Consider the following 17684-nt stretch of genomic DNA (forward strand, 5'->3'; position numbering starts at 1 on the left):
GTCAGTTACATGGCCGAAGTCAGAACAGAATATGATAGTACTAATTATATAGCAAAGAAATGGATATAGGGAATGGTGAAGAGTTTAGGGCATAATCCAATCATTCTGTAACAGATATTGAGAGAAAAATACCGCCTTGCTAAAGAAATAAAATGAAAATAGAATTGAAAATTTCTTTGAGGGATGAATATTTTGGATTGAAGGGTATTTGAGAATTAAAGATTATTAGCACACTAGTTTGTTGTGATTGAATGTCCATAGAAATTGAAATTTTTGCTAATATGATTGGCTACACAGCCTGAATACTTACTTTGTGGCCAATAAAAAGACTATAGGTATCATGCCATTAAAACAATAGGAATGAACTATATTCTCAGGATGATGGTGAGGAGGAGGAAGACAGAGATCATAAGGCAAAAAGTAATCCCAAGGGAAAGACATGAACTAAGGCTAAGGGAGACAGAGTGCTATGGTAGTGTACTGAAAGTAATGTGCTGTGCAGTGTGTGTAAGGCACATTTTCTCATTTCTCACAACTTTGTGAGATAGGTATTATTCTTTTTTCTCAGATGAGGAAGTGGATTCAGGTTAAGCAATTGTGGTCAAAATTACATAGCTGGTAATTGGTTTGGCAATAAGCCAGGCTTGTTGGACTCTAAAGTAATATATTTGTCTTAAAGAAGATCTGCCAGTTCGTTCCTATAACTCCTGTTTGAGCCTATGCTATTTGTTGGACGTTGGAAATAAAAGATGAGAAATACATACATATTTTTTTCTTTTTTTTTAAGATTTTATTTATTTGTTCATGAGAGACCCAGAGAAGTAGAGACACACGCAGAGGGAGAAGCAGGCTTCCCTCAGGGAGTCTGATGTGGGACTTGATTCCTGGACTCCGGTATAATACCCTGAGCCACCTAGGTGTCCCTAAAGATGGGAAATAAAAATCGCTCTCTACAGAGTGTTAAGATATGTATATAAAAGTATATACATAAGTGTGTGTGTATGTGTGTAGAAAAGTATATATTTAGGGCAGCCCCAGTGGCGCAGCGGTTTAGCGCCGCCTGCAGTCCAGGGCGTGATTCTGGAGACCCAGGATCGAGTCCCGCATCGGGCTCCCTGCATGGGGCCTGGTTCTCCCTCTGCCTGTGTCTCTGCCTGCCCCTCTCTCTCTCTCTCTCTCTCTCTGAATGAATAAATAAATCTTTTTTTTTAAAGTATATATTTAAAAGTATGGTATGTACATAAGAATGTTATGAAAAATAAAAAGATGACACAAAGGAGGTTTTGGCACTCTTATGTTTAAGTGGAGTTTAGATGTGATTGATTAAGAATGTTTCACAGAATAGTTGGATTTTGCTGAATGAATAGATATACATGAGTTCAGGCAAGGGGAGGTAAGGGATGATAGCCCAGGAAGAGGGATGGCATCACTCTGCAAAGTCACAAAGGCAAAAAACAGTAAATTTGGGAAACTAGATATAGATTATGTTATGAATGAGAGAACAGCAAAAGATAGTTTGGGAAGGTACACAGGGGTAGATTATGGAAGAAGTGGTATTTTATATTTGGAATACACTGCCAAAGTAGAGGTTATAAAGTAATAGTTAAATTGAGTTCAGTTATGTTCCTGACTTCATTGTAGTGAGGACAGGTAGGCGTAAAACATCCTCATATTCCATCAGTTCATTTATGATATACTCAGAAAGCATTAGTTATACTCTATTGCCTTAGATAACTTGTTTTTTCTAAGCATTTATGAAATATTTTGAACTTGGATAATTCTGCTTTTTATTCGTGATCTTCTTTTCTGTTTCTTTCTAGGCAGAACGTGTTCACGAATTAAATGAAGAAATTGGTAAGTTGTTGGCCAAGGTGGAACAACTGGGAGCTGAAGGAAATGTCGAAGAATCCCAGAAAGTAATGGATGAAGTAGAGAAAGCACGGGCAAAAAAAAGAGAAGCAGAGGTGAGAAGATTCTTAATGGTAATATGTATAGCCTTACTGTCAGAACATATTAGATTGAAAATTATTGAAAAGTTATTGCTAGTAAAGACAATTTAAACCAATTTAAAGAAATTTAGAAAAAAGAAAAAGAAAAGAAAAAAAAAATTTAGTCTGTACCATAGTACTGGATCGTGCATCAAAGTTGTGGGTGGTCTTTTTTTTTTTTTTTTTTACTTTAGAGGCTTTGATCTGTTGAAATGTATAACTAGTGAATGAAATTAAACCAGTTTGTCATTAACAGTCTCACACACACACACACACACACACACACACACAATGCATAAATGTGGTTCCTATGGTACCCTTCTCTCCTTTGATTTTACCCCTGTAGCATTCTCCCTTCTCTTCCCATCTCAGTACAGTCTGCTGGTACTTTAGGAGCCTCCTATCATTCTTTCTCCATAGCACAGGTCAAAATCTCCATAGCACAGGTCAAAATCTCATACCCTGCAGACAAAGTTCTATTTTGTTCGGACCATCTGATATTTGTTAGAAAATCATATACCTTCATATGGGATTGTATTCTCCCGTTTTGCCATAGTCTCCATTGCTCTTAACTGTATCACACCTCAGTTTAATTCTTATTCTGCCCTCTTAAAGACGAAGCTTAGATAATTGATTTTAGCCCATTGAATGCTACAGATTTTCTTCTAGACATAATTGTAGCTGCATCCCACGTATTTTCATACGTTAATTCTTTTTTTTAAATATGTTATTTTCATTTCAATTTGTATATTTGCTAATTACTTGTGGTTTCTTTGACCTACGGATTATTTAGGAGTGTGTATTTTTGTATATTTGATGCTTTTTCCAAGTATTTTTCTGATTGGATTTTAATTTAGTTCAGTTGCAGTGAGAGAACATTTGTGTGATTTCAGGTCTCTTAGCTACATCAGTACCTGTTTTGTGCCTGCACATGGTCTCGGTGAATGTCCACTCTACATTTGAAAAGAATGATGCTCTGTGTTACTAAGTGGAGTGTTCATAAATGTTAATTGAGTCAAGATAGTTGATTGGTTATTCACATCTTCCATATCCTATTGATTTTCTGTTCTGTTTACTGAGGAGTATTAAAGTCTTCATCTCGAACTGTGGATTTATTTACTTACCCTTTCCATTTTGTCAGGTTTTGCTTTGTGTATTTTGAAGTTCTGTTACTAGGTTAATCCACGTTTAGGTTTGTTGTGTCTTTTTTTTAATAATTAAACCCTTTATTATTTTAAACTGTCCTAGTAATGTCTTTTGCTTTGAAATCTCCTTTGAGGGCGTAGCCCTGTTGGCTCAGTGGTTTAGTGCCACCTTTGGCCCAGGGCCTGATCCTGGAGACCCAGGATCGAGTCCCACGTTGGGCTCCCTGTGTGGAGCCTGCTTCTCCCTCTGCCTGTGTCTCTGCCTCTCTCTCTCTCTCTGTCTCTCATGAATAAATAAAATCTTAAAAAAAAAAAAGAAATCTCCTTTGATATTAATAAAAAGTCTGTCTAGCTTCTTTTTATAAGTTAAAGTTGAATACTGTGAACTCTAGATAAACCAGTGGGGGGAGGAAAGTATAACTAATCATAGAAATAAAATGAATCCTAAAAAATACTTAATCAAAAGAAGGAAGGAGGAAAGGAACAAACCCCAGATTGGACATAAAAGGCAGATCGTGAGACTTTTTTTTTTTTTTTTTTTTAATTTTATTTATTCATGAGAGACACAGAAAGAAGGCAGAGACATAAGCAGAGGGAGAAGCAGGCTCCTCGCAGGGAGCCCGATGTGGGACTCGATCCCTGAACTCCAGGATCACACCCTAAGCCAAAGGCAGACACTCAACCACTGAGCCACCCAGGCGCCCCTGTTTTTTGTTTTTTTAAAGAAAGACTTAGGGTACCTGGGTGGCTTAGCTGGTTAAGCGTCTGCCTTCAGCTCAAGTCGTGATCCCAGGGTCCTGGGATTGAGCTCCATGTCCGGCTTCCTGCTCAGTGGAGAGCCTGTATCTCCCTCCTCCTCTGCCCTTCCTTCTTGTTTGTGCTTGTGTGCACATGCTCTCTCTCAAATCTTCAATAAAAGCAAGACTTAACTATATGCTAGCTACAAGAAATCTACCTTAAATATAGAGACATTAATAGGATGGAAAAAGACATACCGTGTAGCCATTCTTGTTAATTTTGAAGTCTAAATACTTAGGATTTGTTTAAATCTAATTAATACCATTCTAGAAAATAAACACTATGAATTTTAAAATGCTTAGTATTCTATAGCTTATTTCCCCAAAAGACTCAAGTAATGAACCTAAGTAACTATTATTGGTTATATATTTTGCAGTTTTCTTTTTTTTTTAATCTTTTTTTTTTTTTTTAAGATTTTATTTATTCATGACAGAGAGAGAGAGAGAGGCAGAGACACAGGCAGAGGGAGAAGCAGGCTCCACACAGGAAGCCCGACGTGGGACTTGATCCTGGGTCTCCAGGATCAGGCTCTGGGCTGAAGGCAGTGCTAAACCGCTGAGCCACCGGGACTGCCCCTATTTTGCAGTTTTCATAAAATTTCATATATATATGTTTTTGAAGATTTTCTAGTATCACACAGTGGCATCTTTAGCCTGTTATGTTTTATCATAGTTGATTTTTACTAGGGACAATGCATTAAAAAATTTACTTGCTCATTATAGATTGTGTTCAACTGTACATAATAGAAAACTTATGATGACTTAACCAAGAAAGGGTTTTTTCTTATTTATTTTTATTTTTATTTTTTTTTAAGATTTTATTTATTTATTCATGAGAGACACACACACACAGAGAGGCACAGACACAGGCAGAGGGAGAGGCAAGCTCCATGCAGGGGGCCCGACGTGGGACTCGATCCCTGGTCTCCAGGATCACACCTTGGGCTGAAGGCGGCGCCAAACCGCTGAGCCACCTGGGCTGCCCGGTTTTTTCTCATTTAATAAATAATTGTAGTTAGGGAGTCTGGAGCTGGTACAGCAGTTCCATGATTCTATCAAGTACACAGGCTATTTCTGGCTTTATATTCAGCCATCCATACTAAATGGATTCATCTTTATGCTTATCAATTTGTGGTGGCAATATGGCTATCTGCCTAAAGCCTTTTCTCTGTACATAACTAGAAAGAGGAAGAAGAATAACAAGGCACAAAAATTGAGTTAACTTGCCTCCTAGTGTCATACATTTGTTTTTCTTTTTTTTTTTTTTTTAAACTTTATTTGAGAGAGAGCATGAGCTGGGTGGGGAGGGACACAGAGTGGGAGAAGCAGAAGCAGACTCCCGCTGAGCAGGGAGACAATGAGGCAAATTTCAGGACACCAGGATCATGACCTGAGCCAAAGGCAGACACTTAACCAACTGAGCTACCGAGACACCCTGTTTTTTAAAAAACCAAACAAAACAAACTTTTATTTGGAAATATTTTCAGAAAGGTAAAAGAAATAGTATAAAGAATTCCCCTATATCCTTCACCCAGGCTCCAAATGTTAATATTTTATCATACTTGTTTTGTCTTTCTCTTCTTGTGTGTGTGTGTTTGAGCTGTTTGACATTAGGTTATAGATATGATGCCTCTTTTTTTTCTTTAAAGATTTTATTATTCATGAAGACACATTTTATTATTCAGAGAGAGAGAGGCAGGAGACATAGGCAGAGGGAGAAGCAGGCTCCATGCACGAAGCCCAGTGTGGGACTCGATCCTGGGACTCTGGGATCATGCCCTGAGCCAAAAGCAGATGCTCAACCCCTGAGCCACCCAGGCATCCCCCCCCCCTTTTTTTTTGTATGATGCCTCTTTAACCCCAAATACTCCAATGCGTATTTTCTCAAAACAAGGATATACCACAGTATAATGATCTGAATCAGAAATTAACACTGATAGAGTTAATGAAATCTGATATAGTTAATGAAATCTTTACTCAGATTTTTCCAGTTGACTCAATAATATTCTTCTTTAGGGTGGCTAAAGAGGTTGTGCGCTTGCCTTCGGCCCAGGGTGTGATCCCGGAGACCCGGGATCAAGTTCCACATCGGGCTCCCTGCATGGAGCCTGCTTCTTTCTCTGCCTATATCTCTGCCTCCGTCCCTGTGTCTCTCATGAGTAAATAAATAAAATCTTTAAAAAAACAAAAATCTTCTTTACTGAAACATTTTTTTTCTTCGTTTAAGGCCCAGTTCAGGATCATGTACTGCATTTAGTTACTGTCCCTCTTGTTTTCTTTAGTCTGGAACTTCAGTCTTTGTTTGACATATTCTTGACAGTTTTGAAAAAATACAGGCTCATTTGTAAAATGTCCTTCAGTTTGGGTTTTTCTGATTTTTCTTTCTGGTTATATTTTTGACAGTACCATTGCAGTAATGTTACATCCCATCAGAAGGCACATGTTAGTGATTTGTCCCATTTCTGGTGATTGGTCTATTTTTCCACTGGAAAATTGAAGTTACAGTGCTTTCTTTTTGTAATTAATAAATGTGTTGGTATTGAGACATTTTTAAAACTGTAAACATTGCTTTCCATTAGTTTCTGATCCACAAATGATAGCAGCTATTGGTGATATTTTTTGTCTCAGTCTATTGACTCCCTTTGAAAGAACTTTTCTATAGATTCCATCCAGCAATGTCCACTTGAAGAGCCTTAGCCAAAGCTCTGTGGGGACTTTGAAATGTAATGTATTTTAGCTGAACATGCTGTTGGCCTCAGATAAAAGGGAAAAAAGAATACAGCAGATACACAAACCTACTAATTATTATTTCATTAATAAAATTTTTTTTAAGATTTTATTTATGAGATACAGAGAGAGGCAGAGACACAGGCAGAGGGAGAAGCAGGCTCCCTGCAGGGAACCTGATGCGGAACTCAATCCCAGAACCCTGGGATCACCGCCTGAGCCGAAGGCAGATGCTCAGCCACTGAGCCACCCAGGCATCCCTCATTAATGAACTTATTATAAATCAAATGGTTGAGTGTTAGACATTTACTCTCATTAAGGCACTTTTCATTGCTTGTCATATAGAACTATTTCTCTTAGTGGAAATAGAGATTTTTAAAAAATTTATTCATGAGAAACACAGAGGCAGAGACATAGGCAGAAGGAGAAGCAGGCTTCCTCTGGGGAGCCTGATGTGGGACTTGATCCCTGGACCCTAGGATAATGACACTAAACACTGAGCCACCCAGGTGCCCCACTACATTTCATTTTTAACAAAAGTTGTAGAAAACAAAACATAGTAGAACACAGAAAACGGTTTCCGACAGTCATATTCTTTACCATGATAGAATTCTTAGAGTAGTTCTTGGCAAAATACAGTTGAGTCTCCATCTTTTACCTCCAGTGGAGAAGTCCCAAGGACAGAGGATAGGGATATGTGGAAGCCATTTTTTTTTTTTTTGGAAGCCATCTTTTTTATGACAAAAATAGCCATTCTTTTATGTATTCGTTAGAAAACTTTTTTTTTGTATAAACAGTGTATTTTGTGTAATGGTATGACTCAGATTTATATGAACATTGTTTTTTTCACTTTTGTTTAGGAAGTTTATCGGAATTCTATGCCAGCTTCCAGTTTCCAACAACAGAAACTTCGAGTCTGTGAAGTTTGCTCTGCCTATTTAGGTCTTCATGATAATGACAGACGACTGGCTGATCATTTTGGGGGTAAACTGCACCTGGGATTTATTGAAATAAGAGAGAAGCTTGAAGAATTAAAGGTACATTGGTAAATTAATACTATGTGCTTAATCTTATTTAACCACTCATTGTTTTGATGTGTATTAGTTATCTTTTTGTATCATATTCTTGACTGTGCTCTTGCTAAAAATTCATACCAGATAGTATAGAATTACAAATGGAAATAACTGGTTTAATGGATAATGTCTGAGAAACAAGACTTATTAATACTGTCCCCTTATTTTGGGAGGTAGTATTTTGTTTTGATGATGACATTGAATTATGGGCCTTGCAAACTGAGTTCTAAACTAACTCTTTCATACAAGTTTAAAGGAAGACAGAAAATGAGACTAGTATTTATTTGAAATATTTTGCAGTTCTTCACTAAATAGCAAGCTTGTTGGATTTCTAGTTTTATTTTTTGCTCCTGCTCCCATTTCAGAAAGGAATTCGATGAAATCTATCTTTTAAAAAAGGACAGTTACCATCACATACATGGCTATCGTGAGAAAGGCAATACAGTTATTACTCATGTGGTGAATTATTTTGAGAAGATAAGGAAACAGCAAACATAGGGTATTTCTAAAGATGTAAATAAAATCAGAGTAAATGTATATAATCAGTTTACTTTCCATCAGTCTCATGAGGCTAATTTTTTTTTAAGGTTTTATTTATTTATGCATGAGAGACATAGAGAGAGAGGCAGAGACACAGACAGAGGGAGAAGCAGGCTCCTTGCCGGGAGCCCAACATGCGACTCGATCCCAGGTCTCCAGGATCCCACCCTGGGCTGAAGGCAGCACTAAACCGCTGAGCCACCAGGGCTGCCCCTCATGAGGCTAATCTTTAAAAAATTATGGCAGTGTAGCATTTTGTCATGAATAGAAGATAGGTTCAGAGGTAGCAAACACTGGATAGTGACTTTTTTTGCTCAAATTAACCCAAGATCTGTAGTTTGACATTTAAAATAATGTGGAGTCAGAAACACTTAGGGATATCTCCATATTCATAATTAACAGTGAGCTCTTCTAAGTATTCTGAGCAGCTAGGATGATTTTGGGTAAATTTTTATTTAAAATGACAAAGTAAGTTGCACTATATAATGGTTAGTGAGCTCGAAATTAAAACTCAAAAATGCTACGTATTTGGGAATCTTTGCAGATACAGACATAGCAACAGGACTGTTTGGCACTTTACTGTGTGGTTTTTTTTTTTGAAGCAATAAAATTGGGATGGTAATTGGAAGTGACAGAAGACATTTTATTTTGGAAATTAGAGAATGGGAACTTGTGATTTATAATACGTAATGTCCTTTAAAAAATACAAAAATAAAAGAAATACAAAAATAGGCACATCTTGGCTCAGTTGGTAGAGTGTGTGCCTCTTGATCTCAGGGCCATGAGTTGGAACTCCACATTGGGTGTAGGAATTACTAAAAAAAAATAAACTTTAAGAAAAATACAAAATAATGTTAGAAAACAAAGGAGAAGAATCTTGTAGAAATGATTTTGAAATATTAAGTCATGAAGAAATAAAAAATTTTACAAATGTTCCCCAGAAGGGCGAAAGATTTTGGAAACTAGACTTGTAAGCGTAGTGATTTTACGCAGCAGAACTTTTAATTGTTACTAAACAGATTTTGATGTTACTTGTACTGTATTGGGAACCAGATATGGTAGAGTTTAGGATAATTCTTGTTAAGAGTGGACCCAGTAAATAATGCTCCTCATTTTTTATTATTTGAACTGTCATTGTCTTTTAAGAGAGTTGTAGCTGAGAAACAGGAGAAAAGAAATCAGGAACGCCTGAAACGAAGAGAAGAAAGGGAGAGAGAAGAAAGGGAGAAGCTGAGGAGGTATGGAGTAATTAATTGAATAGTCCAAGTATGTGAAGTTGAATCTCCCTGGCTCTAAAAAGAGAGGTGATTGATACAAGATTTTAGGTGTTAATAAATCTAGACATGAGAGATTTGTTTACTTTTGAAAATGTTACCATGTGAAAATGCTTATACAAATATGTTAAGTTACAGCCAATTTAAGTCAAGGTGATTCTTTTTTTAAATTTTTATTTATTCATGAGAGACACAGCGAGAGAGAGAGAGAGAGAGGCAGAGACACAGGCAGAGGAAGAAGCAGGCTCCGTGCAGGGAGCCTGATGTGTAGGACTCGATCTTGGATCCCGGAATTACGCCCTGGGCCAAAGGCAGACGCTCAACCGCTGAGCCACCCAGGAGTCCCAGTCAAAGTGATTTCTTTCAAAAAGTATGGAAGAGTACAGCCCGGGTGGTTCAGCAGTTTCAGCTATAATTTTGATTCTATAATTTTTACCCCTAGGAGCTATAAACTATTAAGATTGTATTAATAATAGCTAAGTATATGCAGTTCTTTTTATATTGGTATTCATTAGTTGATAAAATCATATTCTTCATATTTAGAATGTTAAAATGTTCTGAGTGACCCATTGGCAACAAATTGTGTCTCATCCTGGTAGCAACCTTTTTTGAACTTACGTACATAACTTTTTTAAACAATGTATATGATAGGTATGTCACTAAAGAGTTACTTGTAGTTTTAATTTATAGTGTTCCTTTAATTATCTTACACATCTCTGAAATTTAAATCCTTTATCTACAGCAGATTTTGTGCCTAATTAAAACCCTTTATAATATGTGACTTGGTCATGCCAGCCTCCCCTAAGCTTTGAGCATGTTATACTTGGTCTATTTCAAAGTATTTAAACTGACTTTGTGTTACATGGCTTATAGCAGTAATATTTTTGCACTGTAATGAAAAAAATGAAAAGTACATGTGGATATTTGCCTTTTTAGGAGAAGTGCTGTCATAAATCCATTGCTGAATGTTCATTTACTATAAATTTTGTCTCATAGTTTTATCACTATTCTCTTTTATGTACACTGAGTTTCTATGGGAATATTGCCCGGCATTGTAATATAAGACCATATAGAAATCTGTTAAAATTCTGAGTGTAGTGCCACTGATTTATATAATTCAACTGTGAAGTGATAGTCAAATGAGAAAAAAATTCTTTGCCATGACTACATTTTCTTATCTGTAGATAACCTCCTACTCCTTTGTTGCCAACTGACAAATTTAAGATTGATTTTAAAATGTAATGAGATTTAAAAAAAAAAAAAGTAATGAGATTTAGAAATGTGTTTAAAAATAAACCGGTAAATAAAAAACACAATTTTTTAATCCCTTTGTGAACTTGAGGAAATGTAACCAAGAATGAAAGATGAAGAAATGACAAGCAAGTACATGGTTACACAAGGTGGGATTCTAACTATGGTATTGAAAAGGATAATGATAAAAATGTCACTAAGTGCCTGTTATGTATCAGGTACAGTGCTAAGAATTTGCCTATATTAGCTCATCTAATCCTTACGATCTCCCTGTGAAATTTATTTTTTTAATTTTTTAATTAATTAATTAATTAATTAATGATAGTCACACAGAGAGAGGCAGAGACACAGGCAGAGGGAGAAGCAGGCTCCATGCACCGGGAGCCTGACGTGGGACTCGATCCCGGGTCTCCAGGATCGCTCCCTGGGCCAAAGGCAGGCGCCAAACCACTGCGCCACCCAGGGATCCCCTGCCTGTGAAATTTATATTACTGTCCTTCTTTTGCAAATGACAAGCAAAGCTGAGAGATCTGTAATCTGTCCAGGTCACAGATAGTGGTGCAGCCGGAGTTTTAAAACTCAAATTAGGCTGAGTCCCAAGCCACCCTCAGTTGTGCTGTATATTCCCCACGAGACAACTGTAGTTTCCTAGTGCCCATAGTACTAGTCATTACTATTTATTGACTTTTAAGTATGTGCTAAGAAATGTAAAGAGTGCTTTAATAAGGGTTATCATGTGTCCTGTTAAGAAACAGATGCTGTAAGATTGAATGCTATGTGAAGTTATAGTTTGAAAATGAATACATCTCAGATTATGGAAAATTTTCTCTTTCTGGAGAGAAAGAAGAAATGACAGAGATAAAAATAACACAGAATTTTTTCCAGGTTGGGAAGTCATTTCTGTAGAGTTATTGAGTGGTGATGTACCATGTTTTAGTCTCCTTGGAGCCTGTTCTTTTTTAAGAGTCAGGTATCCTAGTTAGGGGATCTCATAGCCATGGTGGGCAAGTCTGTATGGTTTATGGTATATTTTGGAAAAATTGGTGTGCATTTATATGTGCCTTATATTTATAGAATTAATAAAAAGATTAGAAATCAGGAAGGATGTAAATTTAATAGTACATTGTACTTTTTCTCACTTCTTTTTTTCTAAAAATAGATATTCTCTTTTTTTAGGTCTCGATCACATAGCAAGAATCCCAAAAGGTAAGTGTTACACAAAATATAAGTAGTGAAGTTAGGTTTTTTCAGAGGTAGTTTTTATAGATTAAATATCTTTTAAAAATGAATGAGAATTACTAGATTAGTACTCCATTCTTTTGTAGTTCAAGTTTGGGCATTATGGTTTAAGGTGAAATTGGTTGGGGCAGCCTGGGTGGCTCAGAAGTTTAGTGCCTGCCTTCAGCCCAGGACATGATCCTGGAGATCCTGGGATCGAGTACTGCTTTGGGCTCCCTGCATGGAGCCTGCTTCTCCCTCTGCCTGTGTCTCTGCTGCCCTCCTTCTCTCTCTTTCTGTGTCTCATGAATAAATAAATCTTTAAAAAAAAAAAAAAAGATGAAATTGGTCAGAAGATACTCATGAACTTCAACTTAATTTTATTAGAGTAAAATGATATACAGTACCCTGGAGTTAAAGCTAAAAACACTGGGGCTCTGGCTGGCTCAGTTGGAGCATGTGACTTCCTGATCTTGGGGTTGTGAGTTCAATCCCCATGTTGGGTATAGAGCCTACTGGGGAAAGTGCAGGTTAAATATACTACAGAATTTATTTTAAAAATGATTTTGGGTGGTTAAGTGTCAGAAATACAGGTTGAAGAGGTTAAAAATGTTGAAAATATAAGGTTAAATAGCTGAATACATTTTTTTAAAGATTTTATTTATAGAGCAAGTGAGAGAGTGAGTGAACACGGGGGCGAGTAGGAAGTGGGGCTGAGGGAGAGGGAGAAGCAGACCCCACTGAGCAGGGAGCCCAACTCTGCCAGATGCCTAGCTGACTGAGCTACCCAGGCACCCCTAGTTGAATACATTTTTGAAAGGGAGTGGGTTATTGAAGGGAAACTAAAATTTTTATTAGTTTATATCTTTATTTTCACTTTATATAAGTTTATTATTACTTATCCCTTTGTACAGAGATGACCAAAAACTTTAAAGAGTGCTTAAATCCTTAAAGAGGGGGATCCCTGGGTGGCGCAGTGGTTTGGCGCTTGCCTTTGGCCTAGGGCGCGATCCTGGAGACCCGGGATCGAATCCCACATTGGGCTCCTGGTGCATGGAGCCTGCTTCTCCCTCTGCCTATGTCTCTGCCTCTCTCTCTCTCTCTCTCTCTCTCTCTCTGTGACTATCATAAATAAATAAAAATAAAAAAAAAATCCTTAAAGAGGATAAGAAAACACTTTCTGTTGACTTTTGGAACTAAAATTTTAGGGCTTTTAGAAGGCTTTAGTATTCACTAGCTGCTGACAGTTTTTTGCTAACTGAGGAAGGTGGGGAAAACATGGTTTATCTCATTTTTAACTTTTCATGTGCAGTTCCCATGAGTCCATCCCCACGTAGAACGCCCTTTCTTATTGTCAGAATCTAAGTACTCTTAAGTTTAAAGAGTAACTATTTCTCGAGAACTTTTCTCTATAAACTAGAGCATTTGTTGTTATAAAAGAAAAACATGCCCAGTTGTGTCAGCCAATTTATTTTGTTTCTGAAATCTAGGATGAGAAGTGGAAATGTTATTTGGTGATACTATTCTTGTTTACTGGTTGATCAATGCAAATTAGTCCTTTTGTTGAAAAAAAAAAAGTTACTTAAACTGTGTACATAGAACATCTTCAGATACTGAAGCTAGGAATTTATTTTCTACCGTTCCATTCCCAGCCACTTTTCTTGTGATTACCATAGTCTCTTTGCTGTCTCTTCATTTCTGGACTTGTCCAATCCCCTTCATTACCTCTGTTTTTCACAAATCAGCCTGAATGAACCCTTTAAAAAGTGAAGTAAATTATATCAACCCTCTGTTCAAATTCTCCAAAGGTTTTCCATTTCACTTAGGGGAAGTGGAAATCCTCACTATAGCTTTTAAAAGTAGAGTGATCAGTCTAAGAATGGGGTGGTAGGTACCAGTTTATATTTTGTGTCAGCATATTTAATAGCTTCCCCCTGCCCTTCATATAATTTATCATTGAGAGAGCATCCTGGTTTGCATTAAAAGGTATGTGGTCATCCTGCCTGTAAGACCCCTGATTTATTCCTGGTGCTCACTTCATTTTAGGCAAACAGGTATTTTTAGGTTCTCTAGCATTCTGAACTTTCTTCAACCTCAGGGCCTTTGCTCCTGTGTTCCCTCTATCTGAAGCACCTTATTTTGAGATGGCTGATTAGCTGATTACTTTAGTTTATCTTTGTTAAATGCCATTTTACCAGAAAAGCCTTTTCTACCTATTTGTTTTTCTACCTATTCTTTATAAAAGATGACCACCTCATTTCTCTGTTGACCTTTACCTTTTTATTTTTATTTATTTTTTTTAAAGATTTTACTTTTTTATCCATGAGAGAACCTGAGAAAGGCAGAGACATAGGCAGAGGGAGAAGCAGGCTCCTCACAGGGATCCTTATGTGGGACTCAATCCCAGGATCATGCCCTGGGCCGAAGGCAGGCGCCAAACCGCTGAGCCACCCAAGGATCCCATTTTTATGATATTCTTGATTTAAATCTGTACAATATTGATTGACTCTGAAATTAGTGTTTTTTTATTTTGAAATTCTAGTATGTAGTTACTATGTCAGCATCTTATTTTGGTGTAGATTTAGCGAACTAGAAATAGAAATGGCATTAAGTCAGGATGTTGAGAAATCATTTGTCTTAAAAGAAGAGGCTTTAAGTAAAGGAGAAATGCATTGCTGAGAAAGTTAAAAAGTAAAGCAAATGTTTTTTGTAGGTCCAGGTCCAGAGAGCATCGCAGACATCGGTCTCGCTCCATGTCACGGGAACGGAAGAGGAGAACTCGATCCAAATCTCGGGAGAAACGCCATCGCCACAGATCCCGCTCTAGCAGCCGAAGCCGTAGCCGCAGCCACCAGCGAAGTGGGCACAGTTCTAGAGACAGGAGCAGAGAGCGATCCAGGAGGAGGTACTGAGGTGTCCATAAAAGGATATGGAACTACCTTTATGGTTTAGAGTTGGAATACTATTGGTTTGAAACTTGCATCTGGTCACATGTACACATTTGTGAGTGTATAACATTTTTTTCCCTGATTATATGGGTAGTTAAAGAATACACTTAGGAGCCAGAGTAAGAAATTGGAACCAATATGTGCTGCAGAGGTTATTGCTTTTTCTCTGCTCAGTGTATTTTGGAAAAAAAAAAGTACTTTGTGGGCAATTTTAGGTACCAGTACTCAGTTTTTCAGTGTGTATTGGCGGATTGGGAGTTCTGAGAAGTCCTTTCATTTAAAGAGTTTAGCTTTGTTTGACTTACTGTTTTCCAAACCTCTTTGAGCTGGTGCACTTTTTCAGAGCAGACACATTCTGGTATATTGTTTTATCTGCAGTATAGGTATGCATTGCTATATATAGTTAGCTTGGTGGGGTGGATTCAGAATTTGAGATTAGACTTTCTTGGCATGAAAACTTGAAAGGTGCAAGGAGGGCAGATCTAGAGTGTGGTGTGTTGAAGGACCTGAATGTCAGGACAAAGGATTGGAATGTGGTAGAGCCTTAGCACTCACAAGCTCCCAAAACTTCTCAGGTCACAAGATGGTCCTTAAGCCAGGTTATTTCTATGGAACATGAACCATGCTTATAATTGCTTTTTTCATGTCAATTCTTCTTGAGCATATATGTAATAAACCTTTTTTGAGTGCCTAGCACCTACTAGTCTTAAATTTTCTATCACTTACTCTCCATAAAGCCCATGGTAGAATTCACAGAGTCTTTGGGGGAGGGGGTGGAGGAGAGGGAAGCCTTTCCTTAAAACCACTCATAGGTGGAGTTGTTGAATAGGCTTTCACTAAATATTTTCTTCCTTATATTTTTGCCTTGTTCCAGGTAGTTCTTTTCCCCCCTCCCCCAGCTTTATTGAGGTATGATTGACAAAATTAAAAGATATTTAAGGTGTACATTGTAGTGATTTGAGATGTGTGTGTATGTGTACACACACACACACACACACACACATTATGAGAGGGGTCCCACCAGTGGTTAATTAACACATCCTTCACCTCAGGTGTTTATCCTTTTTTTTTTTTTTTTTTTTGGTGAGAACATTTGTTCTACTCTTGTTAGCAAACTAGTTCAAGTAACATTAATCAGTAAGAATTATATACTTGCTTCTATACTAGGCCTAGTAAAAAAATAACCCAAGAAGTATACCATAGTTGAGCAACTTTATTCAAGTTAGAACATAAGACTAACATCTTTTAACATATAAAGTGCTACTGTGTACATCCAGAGTAATACAAGAGTTTAGATGAGGGAAATACCAGAGAAATAAAAATGGCTTCAGCTAGTAGGTAAAACCAGGTAGTAAAAAGATATTTGAGATGGACTGAATATCACAGATCAATGTAGAAATTTTCCCCTGTGGTTTACCTGAACTGTATATTTTAAGAGTCACCCTACTGGTTGATGGAAGGCCTAGGGAGTTTGTTTTGTGAACCTGCCCACTGGTCATTGTTTCTGGTATCTGTGAACTCTTAAATGTCTTTATTAAATGGGGGTGGGGATGGAAGGGAGAGGCATGTCTCCTCACTGGGGATTGTGTTATCCTAGTCCCTAATGATTCCTGCATTTTTGAAGTTGTATAGGACAGTTTTTCATTATCCTACATGACACCCTTAATATTTTCAGCATGTTCATAAACAGGTTTATTTTTGTATAACTATTAAAAGTTTTTGCTTTTCTCAAGAGCAATTCTAATCTCGGCAACTTACTCTCTTTCAAAGCAATCTTCTGTGTTTTTACCAAAAATTAGCAGCCAATTGCTATATATTTGAGTTTAATTTTCAAGGTAAAGGTCCAAGTTACAAGTCTTATTACTATATGCTTTTCCCCAACTGTGAAATACTGGTCTGATATAATTCTGTTGGTGACATTTCCTTGGCAACAGCTATCTTAATAAATGAGGACTTATTTGCATTTTTCTACTTCCTGGTCTGTTCAAACACCTAGTGCAGACTTGAGAGACTACTTGGGTTCAGTGGCCTTTGGCCAAAGATCATTATCCTGTCCTTTCCCCATCTTTGAAGTACCTGTGTTATCAGGATTAGTGGTAATTTGATTGACATAGTGTAAGTAAACTGCTTATGGATGGGATGTTGTAATCTCTCACAAAATCCTAGTTGATGCTCATCTCATGGTTATTTTCCAGTTAGTACTGACCTGAGACTTACCTGCAACTGTGTCCTTAATTCTTAGGCATCATCTCTCTCCGTATTCCATTCTTAGAAAGATTTTGGAGAGGATTAGTATAACCAGATATGCACTGTGACTCCCCCCCACACACACACATCTTTTTAAAAATCATGCTTATTAAAAAACAAGTAGAATACTCAAAGTTGACAATTTTGGTTTAATCTATACTCAGTTTTAGAAATAATGTTGAGAAAGTTTTTCCTGCCTTAGAAGTTCAAAGTATTACTTGACCCGTGTTCAGAATTAGGATCTGAGGCCTGGTTAAGTGAGATGATTATATAAAAAGTACTATGTCACCTTTAAGAACCAAATAAATGTATTATATATTACAGATTCAGATTCATTCTAGATGTTGAAAGTATAGATTTTATATTCTGATCCCATAATATCCTTTGCTTTTCCTTCTGATTGAATCTCTGATATGAGCTTGTTATCACTTACCTTTCTTAATGAAATTGAATATGGGAATGGAGAGATGATATGA

General features: G+C 37.2%; 1 protein-coding gene across 5 annotated transcripts in view; it reads left to right on the top strand.

Moving 5' to 3' along the window:
* The window catches only part of LOC121490094 (putative RNA-binding protein Luc7-like 2), a 59300-nt gene that overhangs the window by 39731 nt on the left and 1885 nt on the right, over positions 1–17684 (top strand). For all 5 annotated transcript variants that reach the window (XM_041753706.1, XM_041753707.1, XM_041753710.1 and 2 more), the window contains 5 exons: positions 1821–1964; positions 7518–7694; positions 9417–9508; positions 11972–12001; positions 14727–14918. In XM_041753706.1, coding sequence (XP_041609640.1) covers positions 1821–1964; positions 7518–7694; positions 9417–9508; positions 11972–12001; positions 14727–14918 — 635 coding nt within the window. The remainder of the gene's footprint in view (positions 1–1820; positions 1965–7517; positions 7695–9416; positions 9509–11971; positions 12002–14726; positions 14919–17684) is intronic.

Source organism: Vulpes lagopus, chromosome 4 (assembly GCF_018345385.1).
Source record: "Vulpes lagopus strain Blue_001 chromosome 4, ASM1834538v1, whole genome shotgun sequence".
NCBI lineage: Eukaryota > Metazoa > Chordata > Mammalia > Carnivora > Canidae > Vulpes > Vulpes lagopus.